Source organism: Gobius niger (assembly GCF_951799975.1).
Source record: "Gobius niger genome assembly, chromosome: 10".
NCBI classification, from domain to species: domain Eukaryota; kingdom Metazoa; phylum Chordata; class Actinopteri; order Gobiiformes; family Gobiidae; genus Gobius; species Gobius niger.
This window is the reverse complement of record NC_136861.1, coordinates 2,676,377-2,693,202: the sequence shown is the minus strand read 5'-3', so window position 1 is coordinate 2,693,202 and position 16,826 is coordinate 2,676,377. Positions and strand designations below refer to the sequence as shown.

The following is a 16,826-nucleotide window of genomic DNA, read 5'->3' as shown; positions in this document are numbered from 1 at the left end:
GGCGGAGCGCCCAGTATAACCTTTTGTATGAATCGTATATCGAGCTGTTTTTGTACATTTTCGTATTTGGCCCTCAGTATCGCCAGGGCTGGACTTATGCAAGTGTTCGTGACGTCGTCGTGTCCTGTGAAGAAAATACAACTGTTCAATCTGAGCACAACCTGATCCAGACCAGCAGGGGGCGCTGTTACACCAGACCAGCCAGCAGGGGGGCGCTGTTACACCAGACCAGCCAGCAGGGGGCGCTGTTACACCAGACCAGCCAGCAGGGGGCGCTGTTACACCAGACCAGCCAGCAGGGGGGGTTCATGTGTGTGTTCTGACCTGGTTTATGGGTCGCATTAATAACTCCCGCCTGAACCGAGAGTGTTTTCTCCAGTTCAGCTTTACCCAAATCCTGTAGGCCAGTGTATCGCCTCATTTGAAAGCTAAGACCTACAAAACTGAATTGATCTTTTTCCTCACGTCATCAGACTTCTTTTATGAGTTTTTTTTGGGGCAGCCGTCTCATTTTTGTCAAATTTTCGTGACTTTTTTGTCACTTTTTCGTCAAATTTTTCTATTTTTTTTGGGGGGGGCAATTTTTTTGTCGCTTTTTTTTTCACTTTTTCGTCCATTTTTTCTCAATTTTTCGTCAAATTTGTCTCACTTTTTTGTTAATTTTTTGTCCATTTTTGTCATTTTTTTGTAGATTTTTTTTTTCTTTTTTTTTCACTTTTTCGTCCATTTTTTCCCAATTTTTCGTAATTTTTTCTCACTTTTTTGTCAAATTCTTATCACTTTTTGGCCATTTTTTTCTCACTTTTTCGTCATATTTTTCTCACTTTTTTGTCCATTTTTTGTAAATTTTTTCTCACTTTTTTCACATTTTCATCATTGTTTTTTCGTCTCACTTTTGTCGCTATTTTCACACCTTTTTTCCAGAAGCTTTTGGATTGGGGTAAAGCTGGAGAAAATGTGCTCGGTTCAGGTGGGAGTTAAGGGGTTAAAAACATCAGCGTTGAGATTTGTGTCTGTTGTTTTTACTCCGTTAACTAACTTAGTTTTGAGCAGAAGTTTGGAATCGATTTCTCTAAATGTATTCGTGGATTTTACTGTAAACTCCCCAGCAACCAATCAGAGTCCAGTATCCTCCCGTGTTGACCAATGAGACGAGCTTTTCTTTTTTCCCGCCTGTCAAGTCCAATCAGGAGGGGAGGGGGAGGAGCTTAATCGTTCCTACTCCTCATTTTGGCAAACGAGACACTGAGAAGAGGTAAACTAGCCTTTACTTCACCGATGTTCTTTATCCTCCGTCAGGCAGAGCGGGTTTAATGAAAGCGGCCATTTTGAACACGCCCTCAGCCCTGTCACGTTTACAGGAACTTAGGGACGGCTCATCCATTTCCCAGAATCCTTTGTGAATGACAGTTTTTTACTGTTTGCGTCGGCCGGCTTAGCCTCAGTCGTTATGACTTTATGACTGACATTATGACTCCTTATTTAACCTCTTAACCCCCGCCTGAACCGAGGGCGTTTTCTCCAGTTCAGCTTTACCCAAATCCTAACACCTCATTTGAAAGCTAAGACCTACAAAACTAAATTGATCTTTTTCCTCACATCATCAGAATTTTTTTCATCACTTTTTTTGTTGGGCAGTCGTCTCATTTTTGTCAAATTTTCTTGACTATTTTGTCACTTTTTCATTCCAATTTTTTGATTTTTTTTTTTGTCCATTTTTTTGTCACTTTTTTGTCAAATTATTCGCATTTTTTGGTCCATTTTTTGTCCGTTTTTTGTCAATTTTTTCTCACCTTTTTGTCAATTTTTGGTCCATATTTGTCATTTTTTGTACATATTTTGTACATTTTTTCTCACTTTTCCGTCTCACTTTTTTCACATTTTCATCCTTGTTTTCGTCTCAGTTTTGTCGCTATTTTCACACCTTTTTTCCAGAAGCTTTTGGATTGGGATAAAGCTGGAGAAAAAGTGCTCGGTTCAGGTGGGAGTTAAGGGGTGAATGTGAAGCCTGGTCCTATTGTAGATGTTTTGCTTGACGGCTGGTCTGGTGGAACGGCGTTCCTTGGCGGCGTTGCGAGCTGCCAGCGCGAGGCTCTTTCTGGAGCTCGGAGCGTATATTATATCTGCTTTTTATTTACCGTTTTGTTTTTTACGATATTTGTACGTTTCCGTTTCTTTGTTACGAACATTCCACGTTTTCTCTCCTGGAGTTTTTTTGCCGTAAACTCGTGGGACCAAACGCAGCACAAACTGGGATCGCTCACTGTGTCAAGACTTTTTCAGCAACTCCAGACTTTTTTCAAAATATCTGCAAAAAAATAAAAAAGTGCGTAACGATGCAGCGACTTGTATCTGAAAGAGTTAATAAAGAAACTAACCACACACGGCTCAGGCTTCATTCCAGAACCTTAGAATCACTGTTCCATGGTGATCCCTATGCTAAAGTGGCTATGATAGTTAGCACCAGAGGTCCCTAAGCTAAAGTGGCTATGATAGTTAGCACCAGAGGTCACTATGCTAAAGTGGCTATGATAGTTAGCACCAGAGGTCTCTATGCTACAGTGGCTATGATAGTTAGCACCAGAGGTCCCTATGCTAAAGTGGCTATGATAGTTAGCATCAGAGGTCTCTATGCTAAAGTGGCTATGATAGTTAGCACCAGAGGTCCCTATGCTAAAGTGGCTATGATAGTTAGCACCAGATGTCCCTATGCTACAGTGGTTATGATAGTTAGCACCAGAGGTCCCTATGCTAAAGTGGCTATGATAGTTAGCATCAGAGGTCCCTATGCTAAAGTGGCTATGATAGTTAGCACCAGAGGTCCCTATGCTAAAGTGGCTATGATAGTTAGCATCAGAGGTCCCTATGCTAAAGTGGCTATGATAGTTAGCACCAGAGGTCCCTATGCTAAAGTGGCTATGATAGTTAGCACCAGAGGTCCCTATGCTAAAGTGGCTATGATAGTTAGCACCAGAGGTCCCTATGCTAAATTGGCTATGATAGTTAGCACCAGAGGTCCCTATGCTAAAGTGGCTATGATAGTTAGCATCAGAGGTCCCCATGCTTTAGTGGCTATGATAGTTAGCACCTGAGGTCCCTATGCTAAAGTGGCTATGATAGTTAGCATCAGAGGTCCCTATGCTAAAGTGGCTATGATAGTTAGCACCAGAGGTCCCTATGCTAAAGTGGCTATGATAGTTAGCACATGAGGTCCCTATGCTAAAGTGGCTATGATAGTTAGCACCAGAGGTCCCTATGCTACAGTGGCTATGATAGTTAGCACCAGAGGTCCCTATACTAAAGTGGCTATGATAGTTAGCATCAGAGGTCCCTATGCTAAAGTGGCTATGATAGTTAGCACCAGAGGTCCCTATGCTAAAGTGGCTATGATAGTTAGCATCAGAGGTCCCTATGCTAGAGTGGCTATGATAGTTAGCATCAGAGGTCCCTATGCTAAAGTGGCTATGATAGTTAGCACCTGAGGTCCCTATGCTAAAGTGGCTATGATAGTTAGTACCAGAGGTCCCTATGCTAAAGTGGCTATGATAGTTAGCATCAGAGGTCCCTATGCTAAAGTGGCTATGATAGTTAGCATCAGAGGTCCCTATGCTAAAGTGGCTATGATAGTTAGCACCAGAGGTCCCTATGCTAAAGTGGCTATGATAGTTAGCACCAGAGGTCCCTATGCTAAAGTGGCTATGATAGTTAGCACCAGAGGTCCCTATGCTAAAGTGGCTATGATAGTTAGCATCAGAGGTCCCTATGCTAGAGTGGCTATGATAGTTAGCACCAGAGGTCCCTATGATAAAGTGGCTATGATAGTTAGTACCAGAGGTCCCTATACTAAAGTGGCTATGATAGTTAGCATCAGAGGTCCCTATGCTAAAGTGGCTATGATAGTTAGCACCAGAGGTCCCTATGCTAAAGTGGCTATGATAGTTAGCATCAGAGGTCCCTATGCTAGAGTGGCTATGATAGTTAGCATCAGAGGTCCCTATGCTAAAGTGGCTATGATAGTTAGCATCAGAGGTCCCTATGGTAAAGTGGCTATGATAGTTAGCACCAGAGGTCCCTATGCTAAAGTGGCTATGATAGTTAGCATCAGAGGTCCCTATGCTAAAGTGGCTATGATAGTTAGCACCAGAGGTCACTATGCTAAAGTGGCTATGATAGTTAGCATCAGAGGTCCCTATGCTAAAGTGGCTATGATAGTTAGCACCAGAGGTCACTATGCTAAAGTGGCTATGATAGTTAGCACCAGAGGTCACTATGCTAAAGTGGCTACGATAGTTAGCATCAGAGGCCTCTATGCTAAAGTGGCTATGATAGTTAGCATCAGAGGTCCCTATGCTAAAGTGGCTATGATAGTTAGCACCAGAGGTCACTATGCTAAAGTGGCTATGATAGTTAGCACCTGAGGTCCCTATGCTAAAGTGGCTATGATAGTTAGCACCAGAGGTCCCTATGCTAAAGTGGCTATGATAGTTAGCACCAGAGGTCCCTATGCTAAAGTGGCTATGATAGTTAGCACCAGAGGTCCCTATGCTAAAGTGGCTATGATAGTTAGTAGTGATGCGCGGGTCAGGGTTTTTTTCAACCCGCGGGTCCCGCATTTGGAGCAGGTTCTAACCCGACCCGGCCCGCCCCGCAACGTTGTTCTATTTTTACAGCCCGCCCCGCCCCGCCCCGCACCCGCACCTGCAACCATTAAAAATTACGCGTTACAACTATGATCCGTATGAACAGCACCGGCGTGTCAGCCCCTCGCGCGCGCGCGCGCTCTCTCTCTCTCTCTCTCCCCCTCCGAAGAGCGCTGGGCAAGAGGGAGAGAGGAAGAGAGCAGAGATAGGCCTAACGCGAAGTCACACACAGTCGCACATACGGTGGAAAATAGGAAACATGAGCTCCACAAAAGCGTTCTCTGGATCACAAGCTGCAAAACGCTGCTTGTTTTATGAAAATCCGACGTATATTTACGCTAAAAACCTGCTGTAAAGACTACGGAATAAGTTGTGAATGAATTCAATGAATGCGCGTACGGAGGCATAGAGTGCCCGCGACCGGCATTTTTTGACCCGCCCCGCGATCGAAGGAGAATTTCACGACCCGACCCGACCCGAACCGCGGGCAGACCGCGGGGCCCGCGGTGGAACCCGCAACCCGCGCATCACTAATAGTTAGCATCAGAGGTTCCTATGCAAAACAACTTTCTCCAACTAAATGCAGACAAAACTGAGATCATTGTTTTTGTCCCACAGGCACAAAGACAAAGTGTTATCAGTCACTTTGAGTCTCTCTCTCTAAAACCAAAAAATCAGGTTAGAAATCTAGGAGTAATCATGGACTCAGACCTGAACTTAAACAGCCACATCAAAGCAATAACATCAGCAGCTTTTTACCATTTGAAAAACATTGCTAAGATCAGAGGAATAGTGTCAAAACCAGACTTAGAGAGACTGATCCATGCATTTGTCTCCAGCAGGTTAGACTACTGTAACGGCTGCTCACTGGCCTCTCTAAACGAGCTATCAGAGCTGCAGAACATCCAGAACGCTGCTGCTCGAGTCCTGACAAGAACCAGGAAATACGACCATATTAGTCCAGTGCTCCGGTCTCTGCACTGGCTTCCTGTCACTCAGAGAATAGACTTTAAAACAGCTCTGCTTGTTACAAGTCTTTTCATGGTTTAGCACCAAAGTACATCTCTGACATGTTACAGCCGTATGAACCATCTCGGGCCCTGAGAACTTCAGGGAGGGGCCTCCTGGTGGTTCCCAGAGTCAGGACTAAACACGGTGAGGCTGCGTTTCAGTTTCATGCAGCTAAAATCTGGAACAGTCTTCACGAGGATGTGAGACAGGCCTCAACTCTGACAATGTTCAAATCCAGGCTGAAAACAGTTCTTTTTACCGATGCATATGACTGAAAGTCTTGTATCTGCACTCTCGCCTTTAACTGTAATTGATTAATTCTATGTTGATGTTTTTATTGATTTTATTTGCTTTCTTGTATTTATGCAACTGTGAAGCACTTTGAATTACCTTGTGTATGAATTGTGCTCTACAAATAAACTTGCCTTGCCTTGCCTTGCCTATGCTAAAGTGGCTATGATAGTTAGCCCCAAGGGTCCCTATGCTAAAGTGGCTATGATAGTTAGCACCAGAGGTCCCTATGCTAAAGTGGCTATGCTAGTTAGCATCAGAGGTCCCTATGCTAAAGTGGCTATGCTAGTTAGCATCAGAGGTCCCTATGCTAAAGTGGCTATGATAGTTAGCATTGAGGCTCCTTTTCCTAACTACTTACTAACTGACAGCACAATTCGGAAGCTTCTTGTCATGGCGGACGTGACGCACATCCGGCTTGAACGCAGCCCTGGTTCCCTATTGTAACTTCTAATGAGCAGTGACAGACTTTTTACTCACTCAGTGAAACCACTTCATCATGACCTAAAGCAGGGGTTCCAAATTTTTTGGCTGGGACCCCAAAGCTGACGCATAAACAACTCGGGACCCCATTGCACAAAGTTACTGCCTCTTGTGCTACTTTAGGTAAAGACAAACAGAATTAAGTTAATGTGTCTAAACACTTTACTTTGAATAACTGAATGGATTTCACTAATTATAGGCTGGTTAACACTAACAAAGGTGCGAAAAACAGGAAATCATTTTGGGCCTCGCGACCCTCCAAGGGGTCCCGACCCCCAAAGGGAACCACTGACCTAAAGAACCTCAGCCTTCTGCTCTGAGGCAGAGAACTGCAGTACACAGGGAGGCCACCAGAGGGCCCCCCACCCACACTCTTGCTTGGGGCCCCTTGGTGCCACTGTGGGTGTATTTTATAATCTGTGTTTATGGGTGTGGAGGGCCATGGACAACCCCCCCCCCCCCCATGGACAACCCCCCCATAAAACAGACACATGACACGGCAGCGTTGTGTACTCGGCGTTTTATTCCTCTCAGAGACAGACAGGGGGCGCTCACATCACTCTCATTGAGGTGGAGGCGGCGCCCGGGCTCCTCTGGGCGTGGCTTCGGCGTTCCCTCAGGTGCAGTGGGCGGGGACAGGTGACGAGGTGGGCGGGGTCTATTCCACGACGGTCTCCTCCACCACCGTGGTCACGACTTTGGTGGTGGTGGTCGTGGACGAGGACGACACCGAGGAGGAGGAGGCTTCGAGGACGGCGGAGGAGGCGGCGAGGGCGGCGGAGGAGGAGGACAGGGAGGAGGAGGAGGAGAAGGAGGCGGAGCTGAAAGACAAACAGGACATTAAGCACCTGCAGACGTGTGGGCGGGGCCGTGTGAAGGTGTGGGCCGTACCTGGTGCTCCCTCCGTCCAGCAGGCGGCGGTATTCCCCGATCTCCATTTCCAGCCGGGTCTTGATGTCCAGGAGCATCTGGTACTCCTGTCCCTGTCGCTCCAGGTCGGCCCGGATCTGGACCAGCTGCTCCTCCATGGAGGTCACCTGGGGGAGGGAGAGAGGGGGGGTGAGGAGAGGGAGGGAGAGGGAGAGGAGAGAGAGGAGAGAGAGAGGAGAGAGAGGAGAGAGAGAGAGGAGAGGGAGGGAGAGAGGAGAGAGAGAGAGGAGAGGGGAGAGAGGGGGAGAGAGAGGGGAGAGAGGAGAGAGGGGGAGAGAGAGGAGAGAGAGGAGAGAGGGGGAGAGAGAGGAGAGAGAGGAGAGAGGAGAGAGAGGAGAGAGGGGGAGAGAGAGGAGAGAGAGGAGAGAGGGGGAGAGAGAGGAGAGAGGGGGAGAGAGAGGAGAGAGAGGAGAGAGGGGGAGAGATAGGAGAGAGAGAGAGGAGAGGGAGGGAGAGGAGAGGGAGGGAGAGGAGAGAGAGGAGAGAGAGGGGGGGGAGGAGAGAGGAGAGAGAGAGGGAGGGAGAGGGAGAGAGGAGAGAGAGGGGGAGTTAGGGAGATACTCATGTGCACAAAGTAAGGAAGAAGATGTAGGAGTGAGGAAGTAGGAGTGAGGAAGTAGGAGTGAGGAAGTAGGAAGTAGGAGTGAGGAAGTAGGAAGTAGGAGTGAGGAAGTAGGAAGTAGGAGTGAGGAAGTAGGAGTGAGGAGTGAGGAAGCAGGGGTGAGGAAGTAGGAAGTAGGAGTGAGGAGTGAGGAAGTAGGAAGTAGGAAGTAGGAGTGAGGAAGTAGGAAGTAGGAGGTAGGAGGTAGGACGTACCTGCCCCTGGAAGCCGTTGAGCTGCATGGCGTATCTGCCTTGAATCTCTGCCAACGACGCTTCAACAGACGCTTTCTACAAAACACCAACAAACCCGAGGATCAGAGCGGGCGGGGTCTGTGTGTGGGCGGGGTCAGTGTGTGGGCGGGGTCAGTGTGGGCGGGGTCTGTGTGTGGGCGTGTCTTACCATGCTCATCTGTGACTGCAGCTCGATCTCCAGCGCCTGCAGTTGGCTCTTCACTTCTTTGATTTCTGACGTGGACGACCTCAGGGTCATCTCTGTGGTGGCCACTTCCTTCGCCAGAACCTCCGACTGAAACCACCAAGACACCAGACCGGGTCAAACCGGGTCAAACTGGGTCAGAACCGGGTCAGAACCGGGTCAGAACCAGGTCAGAACCTTTTGAGAGTATGAGTGGCGTGTTCACCTTGGCCTGGAACCAGCCCTCCAGCTCCTTCTGGCTCTTGGCGGCCACGGCCTCGTAGTGGTCCCTGATCTCCTCCATGACCTTGGTCAGATCCTCCTGAGGGGCGGAGTCCACCTCCACGTTCACGTTCCCGCTCATCTGGGAGCGCATGAGCAGCAGGTCCTGCAGGGGGCGCCACAGAAACACATGTCAGACATGTTTTTACTAAAGCTGAGATGTTCCTCCTCACCTCCTCGTGGTTCTTCTTCAGCGACACCAGCTCGTCCCTCAGGCTCTCGATCTGCATGGCCAGGTCGGTCTTGGCCGCGCCCATCTCGCCCAGCATCATCTTCAGCCCCGCGATGTCGGCCTCCACGGACTGACGCATGGTCAGCTCGTTCTCGAACCTGCGGGAGGCGCCCGGTCAGATACTGCAGTACTGTAGGTACTGTAGGTACTGTGGTTACTGTGGTAGTACTGCAGTACTGCAGTACTACCACAGTAACTACAGTACTGTAGGTACTGTGGTTACTGTGGTTACTGTGGTAGTAGTGGTAGTAGTAGTCGGAGTAGTAGTAGTAGTACTGCAGTATCAGTACTCACTTCATGCGGAAGTCGTCCTGAGCGAGCCGCGCGTTGTCGATGGACAGCATCACGCCGCCTTTGAGCAGGATGGCGTCGAGGATCTGAGGGACACAAGGGGGCGCTCATGAGGCACTTTCACAGATCCATGATTAAACTGCAGACTGTTCTCCGGGGCCTTTTTGTTTAAAAGTGGAGTTGAGTTACTTACAGTAACTCTGGTTCTCTGAATGTCTCATTAGTCAGACAGAAATAACCGTCAGGTTTCAGTGAGTTTTAAATCAGCGGTTCCCAAACTGTGGGTCAGGGACCAGAGGTGAGAGAATGGGACCATTTTCTATTTACCATTTTAAAAGTGGGGAAATACACTTACAGTAGTGCTAAACCCAGTCTCACAGTGGCTTAGTGGTTAGTGGTTCTCACACAGGGGGCGGGGGCCTCCCCTTCGGCCCTGCATTACTGCACAGGGGAACTGTTTTTGACCGTAAATGGATTCGCTCTTCGTCGAATAGCCATGGGACGCTACTGTAGGGCCCCAGAAGGGCCAGCACCGGACGCCCCCTGTGTCCAGGCAACACCAAGCCCCTCCCATTCCACACTCGCCAGGTAGGGGAGGGTGGTGCTGTGGCAAGAACGTTATCAAGTGTCCAACATGTTACACACATGTGACACACATGTGTGTAACATGTGTGTCACATGTGTGTAACATGTGTGTCACATGTGTGTCACATGTGTGTCACATGTGTGTCACATGTGTGTCACATGTGTGTCACATGTGTGTAACATGTGTGTAACATGTGTGTCACATGTGTGTCACATGTGTGTCACATGTGTGTAACATGTGTGTAACATGTGTGTCACATGTGTGTCACATGTGTGTCACATACTCACAAAAGGTTTGACATGTTTGACACATGTTCTGTAGCTAAAGATTAGCCTGAATGACTCCAGATGTTGCTCTTCCTAAAATGGCGGCTGATCCAGGTGGGTCCTTCTAACTGGTTCTCTCTCTCTCTCCCCCCCCCACCCCCCCCCCCCCCCCTCTCCTCTGAACCTCCTCTACCTTGGCCTGCAGCTCGGCGATGGTGGCGTAGAACCCGGTGAAGTCTCGGGTGGACGGTCCCACGCGTCCCTCCACGAATGTGCGGATCTTCAGCTCCAGCTCGGTGTTGGCCTTCTCCAGGGCGCCCACTTTGGCGAGGTACGTGGCCAGGCGGTCGTTCAGGTTCTGCATCGTGAACTTCTCGTTCCCGATGACTCCACCATCACCACCAGCTCCACCACCGAATCCAGCTCCACCACCGAATCCAGCTCCACCACCGAATCCAGCTCCACCACCGAATCCAGCTCCAGAGCCGAATCCAGCTCCAGAGCCGAATCCAGCTCCGCCCCCAAAGCCTCCTCCTGAAACAGAGTCAAACCTCAGGATCAGGTGAGGAACCCTGTGGTTTCACCCTCTCATCTGGATGATGTTTGTGTTTGTGAGGATGTTTGAGGAGCTGTAGCTCAGCAATGGAAGCAGGTCCAAGGCTAGAACTTGGTGTGTTCCATGTCCCTTAAAGATATTTCCAGGAACAATCATCAAAACGGAGCTTGTGTGTAAACTTGTGGATTTATAGGCTGCTAAACATGGTAATGTTTTAATTTTGGAACTTTTTTTCCAGAAAAAGTGCATTGAGTGATCGTCTTCATATTCTAGTTGCATTATAGTGCTTTTATTGTGAAAATCCATATTTAGTTGCATTAAAGCCCCTTTATTGTGAAAATCCATATTTAGTTGCATTAAAGCGCTTTTATTGTGAAAATCCATATTTAGTTGCATTAAAGCGCTTTTATTGTGAAAATCCATATTTAGTAACATTATAGTGCTTTTATTGTGAAAATCCATATTTAGTTGCATTGTGTTGCTTTTATTGTGAAAATTCACATTTAGTTGCATTAAAGTGCTTTTATTGTGAAAAGAAGTACACTGAAAACTAAATAATTTGAAAGGAAAAAATGTATTTGCTAAACTTGACGACTAAGTGTTGATAATCAGGACTCGGTCCCGTTAACCTCTCAACCCCCGCCTGAACCGGGCACATTTTCTCCAGTTCGGCTTTACCCAAATCTAAAAGCATCTTGGAAAAAAAACATAGGGGGGAAAATGAGAATGAAAACGCAATGAAAAAAGGCCTCAAAAAAGCAATAGAAAAGCGAAAAATACGTGATAGAAAGCAACAATAATACAACAAAAACGTAACTAAGCTGCGGCAAAAAAGTGATGAAAACACAACAAAAGATTAGATTAGGGTAAAGCCGATCTGGAGAAAGTGTGCTGGGTTAAAACTGAGGAACTGCATTAAAGGAAATGACTTAGTTGTTTCAGCTCAAATAAATGATTTCTCTCCCCATTTTTCATTAGTTTTTTCCCATTTTTATTATTATTATTTTTTTGCCCCATTTTCCCCAAAATATCCCCAATTTTTCACACATTTGTTGACATTATTTTAGTTTTGGGTTAAACGGTCCCAGCCCGACAGGTAATAAATAAGTTTAGTTTTGGACTCACCGGAGGAGAAGGACTTGGAGGAGGACGACATGCGGAGGCTGCCGCCACCGCCGCCCCCGAGGCTGAACGAGGACATGCGGCCGCCGCCCAGGCCAGCGGACATGCTGCGGGAGGATGTCATCAACATGGCAACCACGGGATCTGCACGTCTGATTGGACGAGGAGCCGAAGTGAAGCGAGAGGCTGTGAGAGGCAGTTTATGTAGGGGAGAGCAGGGGGCGGGGCTTGGAGGGACCGCCCCTCATCTGCCCCGGGACACACCTGGGCCTCCTCCCACCTCCCCACTCTCACACACACACACACACACACACGCACGCACGCACGCACGCACGCACACGCACACACACACTCACGCACACATTATGAAAATCCCGAATGTTCTACAAATCCTAATTTACATGTATGATGCTGTTTTTATTATGAAAATCCATATTTAGTTGCATTATGGTGCTTTTATTGTGAAAATCCATATTTAGTTGCATTATGGTGCTTTTATTGTGAAAATCCATAGTTAGTTGCATTATGGTGTTTTTATTGTGAAAATCCATATTTAGTTGCATTATGGTGCTTTTATTGTGAAAATCCATAGTTAGTTGCATTATGGTGCTTTTATTGTGAAAATCCATATTTAGTTGCATTATGGTGCTTTTATTGTGAAAATCCATATTTAGTTGCACTATGGTGCTTTTATTGTGAAAATCCATATTTAGTTGCATTATATTGTTTTTATTGTGAAAATCCATAGGTAGTTGCATTATGGTGCTTTTATTGTGAAAATCCACATTCAGTTGTATTAAAGTGTTTTATTGTGAAAATCCATATTTAGTTGCATTATGGTGCTTTTATTGTGAAAATCCATATTTAGTTGCATTATGGTGCTTTTATTGTGAAAATCCATATTTAGTTGCATTATATTGTTTTTATTGTGAAAATCCATAGGTAGTTGCATTATGGTGCTTTTATTGTGAAAATCCACATTCAGTTGTATTAAAGTGTTTTATTGTGAAAATCCATAGTTAGTTGCATTATGGTGCTTTTATTGTGAAAATCCACATTTAGTTGCATTATATTGTTTTTATTGTGAAAATCCATAGGTAGTTGCATTATGGTGCTTTTATTGTGAAAATCCATATTTAGTTGTATTAAAGTGTTTTATTGTGAAAATCCATATTTAGTTGCATTATGGTGTTTTTATTGTGAAAATCCACATTTAGTTGCATTATATTGTTTTTATTGTGAAAATCCATAGGTAGTTGCATTATGGTGCTTTTATTGTGAAAATCCATATTTAGTTGCATTATGGTGCTTTTATTGTGAAAATCCACATTTAGTTGCATTATGGTGCTTTTATTGTGAAAATCCATATTTAGTTGCATTATATTGTTTTTATTGTGAAAATCCATAGGTAGTTGCATTATGGTGCTTTTATTGTGTAAAATCAACATTCAGTTGTATTAAAGTGTTTTATTGTGAAAATCCATATTTAGTTGCATTATGGTGTTTTTATTGTGAAAATCCATATTTAGTTGCACTGTGGTGCTTTTATTGTGAAAATCCATAGGTAGTTGCATTATGGTGCTTTTATTATTGTATTAACTATTGAATAAGGCGTTGTTGTCGTGAAAGAGTGTGAGATGTGTTTTTCGAGTCGTCCCGGTTCCCCACAGACTCCTCTCCGAGCGTCGGGTTTCCGCGACTCTCGGGGCGGTTGCCGGTTGGATCCTGTTTCGTCCTGAATCTGCTGTGACCGAGCTCCAGTTACGTCTCATAGAAGCATATAAACCATTAAAACGAGTCAGACGGAGGTTCGGGCGCGGGTTCCAATTCTGGGCTCGTGTTTCCTGTTGTGCCCTCGAGCAAGACACCAGACCCGGCGTCTCCTCTGTCCCTGAAACACGGCTTCAGAAAACGTTTCACTGAACACGTGGTGGTTCTTGGAGAGTCCCAGCTTGATCTTGAGTTCAAGTCTCTCTGGATCCAACAGAGTTCAGGGAGTTTAGCTTCCCGATGGGTATGAAACTGTTCATCAGTCGACTGGACCTGGCCTGTGGATTCCGCAGTCTCCTCCCTGGTGTGTAGGGTCCCCTTTGCGGGTGAGACGGGTGGAGAACATGTCCTTAATGTTGGGGAGAGGGTGAGACAGATCTTCTCCTCTGCTCTCACGATGCACCGGAGGCTCCTTCAGCAGGTCAGGATGCTCTCTATAGTCCCTCTGTAGAAGAACCACAGTGATGGTCAGGATGCTCTCTATAGTCCCTCTGTAGAAGAACCACACAGTGATGGTCAGGATGCTCTCTATAGTCCCTCTGTAGAACCACACAGTGATGGTCAGGATGCTCTCTATAGTCCCTCTGTAGAACCACACAGTGATGGTCAGGATGCTCTCTATAGTCCCTCTGTAGAAGAACCACACAGTGATGGTCAGGATGCTCTCTATAGTCCCTCTGTAGAAGAACCACACAGTGATGGTCAGGATGCTCTCTATAGTCCCTCTGTAGAAGAACCACACAGTGATGGTCAGGATGCTCTCTATAGTCCCTCTGTAGAAGAACCTCACAGTGATGGTCAGGATGCTCTCTATAGTCCCTCTGTAGAAGAACCACACAGTGATGGTCAGGATGCTCTCTATAGTCCATCTGTAGAACCACACAGTGATGGTCAGGATGCTCTCTATAGTCCCTCTGTAGAACCACACAGTGATGGTCAGGATGTTCTCTATAGTCCATCTGTAGAACCACACAGTGATGGTCAGGATGTTCTCTATAGTCCATCTGTAGAACCACACAGTGATGGTCAGGATGCTCTCTATAGTCCCTCTGTAGAACCACACAGTGATGGTCAGGATGCTCTCTATAGTCCCTCTGTAGAAGAACCACACAGTGATGGTCAGGATGCTCTCTATAGTCCCTCTGTAGAACCACACAGTGATGGTCAGGATGTTCTCTATAGTCCCTCTGTAGAAGAACCACACAGTGATGGTCAGGATGCTCTCTATAGTCCCTCTGTAGAAGAACCACAGTGATGGTCAGGATGCTCTCTATAGTACCTCTGTAGAAGAACCACAGTGATGGTCAGGATGTTCTCTATAGTCCCTCTGTAGAAGAACCACAGTGATGGTCAGGATGTTCTCTATAGTCCCTCTGTAGAACCTCACAGTGATGGTCAGGATGTTCTCTATAGTCCCTCTGTAGAAGAACCACACAGTGATGGTCAGGATGCTCTCTATAGTCCCTCTGTAGAAGAACCACAGTGATGGTCAGGATGCTCTCTATAGTCCCTCTGTAGAAGAACCACACAGTGATGGTCAGGATGCTCTCTATAGTCCCTCTGTAGAAGAACCACAGTGATGGTCAGGATGCTCTCTATAGTCCCTCTGTAGAAGAACCACAGTGATGGTCAGGATGCTCTCTATAGTCCCTCTGTAGAAGAACCTCACAGTGATGGTCAGGATGCTCTCTATAGTCCCTCTGTAGAAGAACCTCACAGTGATGGTCAGGATGCTCTCTATAGTCCCTCTGTAGAAGAACCACACAGTGATGGTCAGGATGCTCTCTATAGTCCCTCTGTAGAAGAACCATAGTGATGGTCAGGATGCTCTATAGCCCCTCTGTAGAACCTCACAGTGCTGGACCTGTGGAGTCCCCCAGGGGTCAATCTTGGGACCCCTGTTATTCAACTTAAACATGCTTAATAAACTCATACCCAATGGAAGTTTCTTACAGTTTCCAATGTCGACAAAGTACGTCCCGTCCTCGAGGCAGGACTTGAACCAGTTTAGAGCAGCAGCAGAGATAAGAGGAAGACGCTAAATGAAAATGTCAGTTGAACATTCCGTCATATCTGCAGCACCCAGACCAGTTTCTGAAGCACGGTCACAGGAATGCCACGACCTGCAAGTTCATGACATTGAAACAAATGCTTCATAATTAGATGCAGTGTTTCTATTTTGTCACTTTTTGTAATTTTGTTGTAATTTTAAATAATTTTCTTTGTCACTTTTTTTTGTCACTTTAAGTATTTTTTTGTAATATTTTAATACTTTTTTTGTCTCTTTTTTGTCTCTTTTTTGCCCCTTTTAGCATTTTTTTGGTAATATTTTTGTCACCTTTTTTGTAATTTTTAAAAATAATTTGTAAATAATTTTCTTTGTCACTTTTTGTCTCTTTTTTGTCACTTTTAGCATTTTTTTGTAATTTTTTTGTCACTTTTTTTTGTAATTTTTTAAATGATTTTTTTTGGTCACTTTTTTGTTACTTTTTGTAATTTTTTAATAATTTTTTTGGTCTCTTGTCACTTTTTTGTCACTTTTTGTAATTTTTTTGTAATTTTTAAATATTTTTTTTTGTCTCCTCTTGTCACTTTTAGTATTTTTTTTTTGAATATTTCTGTAACTTTTTTGTCATTTTTTCATAATTTTTTCATAATTTTTTTATAGGGACGACAGTGGCGACGGTGGCGCAGGTGGTAGAGCGGGACGTCTCATGATCGGAAGGTCAGGGGTTCGAATCCCACCTCCTGAAAGTGCACATTGTCGTTGTGTCCTTGGGCAAGACACTTCATCCACATTGCCCCCAGTGTCTGCGTGCATTGGTGTATGAATGAGAGCATGAATGGGTGAGTGGATCCTTGCTGTAAAGCGCTTTGAGTGCCTAATGTAGGTGGAAAAGCGCTTTATAAGTGGAGTCCATTTACCATTTTTTGTCTCTTTTTTTTGTAATATTTTTGTCACTTTTTTGTCACTCTTGGTAATTTTTTTGTAATTTTTTTGTTACTTTTGTGTTGCATTTTCAGCCTCATTTTCGTGTCGTTTTTTTTGACACTTTTTTCCAAGCAGCTTTTAGATTTGGGCACAGCTGAACATGTGGGAGTTAGGAGGCTCAGAGGCTCAGAGGTTCAGAGGTTAAGAGGTTCAGGTCTCGTTCTCGTCTCCGTGGAGCCGTGTAAAGGTCATGTAGTGCGTTAGAGCTGACCTGCCCACACACGCTTAAGCCGCGTTATAACTTTTTTTTGTGTGTGAAATCCGTGCTCTTTGGGAAACGAACCCGCGTCGCCTCCGGGGCTCGTCGCTCTTCGCCGAGTTCATTCTGTCATGAAGCTGGAGCTCGATGGCAGCCG

At 45.7% G+C, this 16,826-nt stretch overlaps 1 protein-coding gene across 1 annotated transcript; it reads right to left on the bottom strand.

The window, feature by feature from the left end:
* Nucleotides 1-6,930: 6,930 nt before the first annotated feature.
* Nucleotides 6,931-11,871, bottom strand: LOC306969715 (keratin, type I cytoskeletal 13-like). Its single transcript, XM_079565418.1, has 9 exons — nucleotides 11,712-11,871; nucleotides 10,224-10,564; nucleotides 9,182-9,264; nucleotides 8,829-8,985; nucleotides 8,600-8,761; nucleotides 8,359-8,484; nucleotides 8,172-8,246; nucleotides 7,317-7,462; nucleotides 6,931-7,246 (listed from the first exon to the last, which is right to left on the bottom strand). Exons 1-9 carry the CDS (start codon nucleotides 11,836-11,838, stop codon nucleotides 7,084-7,086), a joined length of 1,380 nt encoding a protein of 459 aa, XP_079421544.1. The 5' UTR covers nucleotides 11,839-11,871; the 3' UTR covers nucleotides 6,931-7,083.
* Between the last annotated feature and the right edge of the window lie 4,955 nt (nucleotides 11,872-16,826).

Bases quoted from the DNA above. Each gene is read 5' to 3' on its own strand.
- LOC306969715 (XM_079565418.1), bottom strand. From the start codon at position 11,838: ATGTTGATGACATCCTCCCGCAGCATGTCCGCTGGCCTGGGCGGCGGC. The intron at 9,265-10,223 runs GTAGAGGAGGTT...TGTGTCCCTCAG, and splicing joins TCGCCGAGCTGCAGGCCAAG to ATCCTCGACGCCATCCTGCT. The intron at 8,485-8,599 runs GTGAACACGCCA...TGGTGGTTTCAG, and splicing joins AGGGCTGGTTCCAGGCCAAG to TCGGAGGTTCTGGCGAAGGA.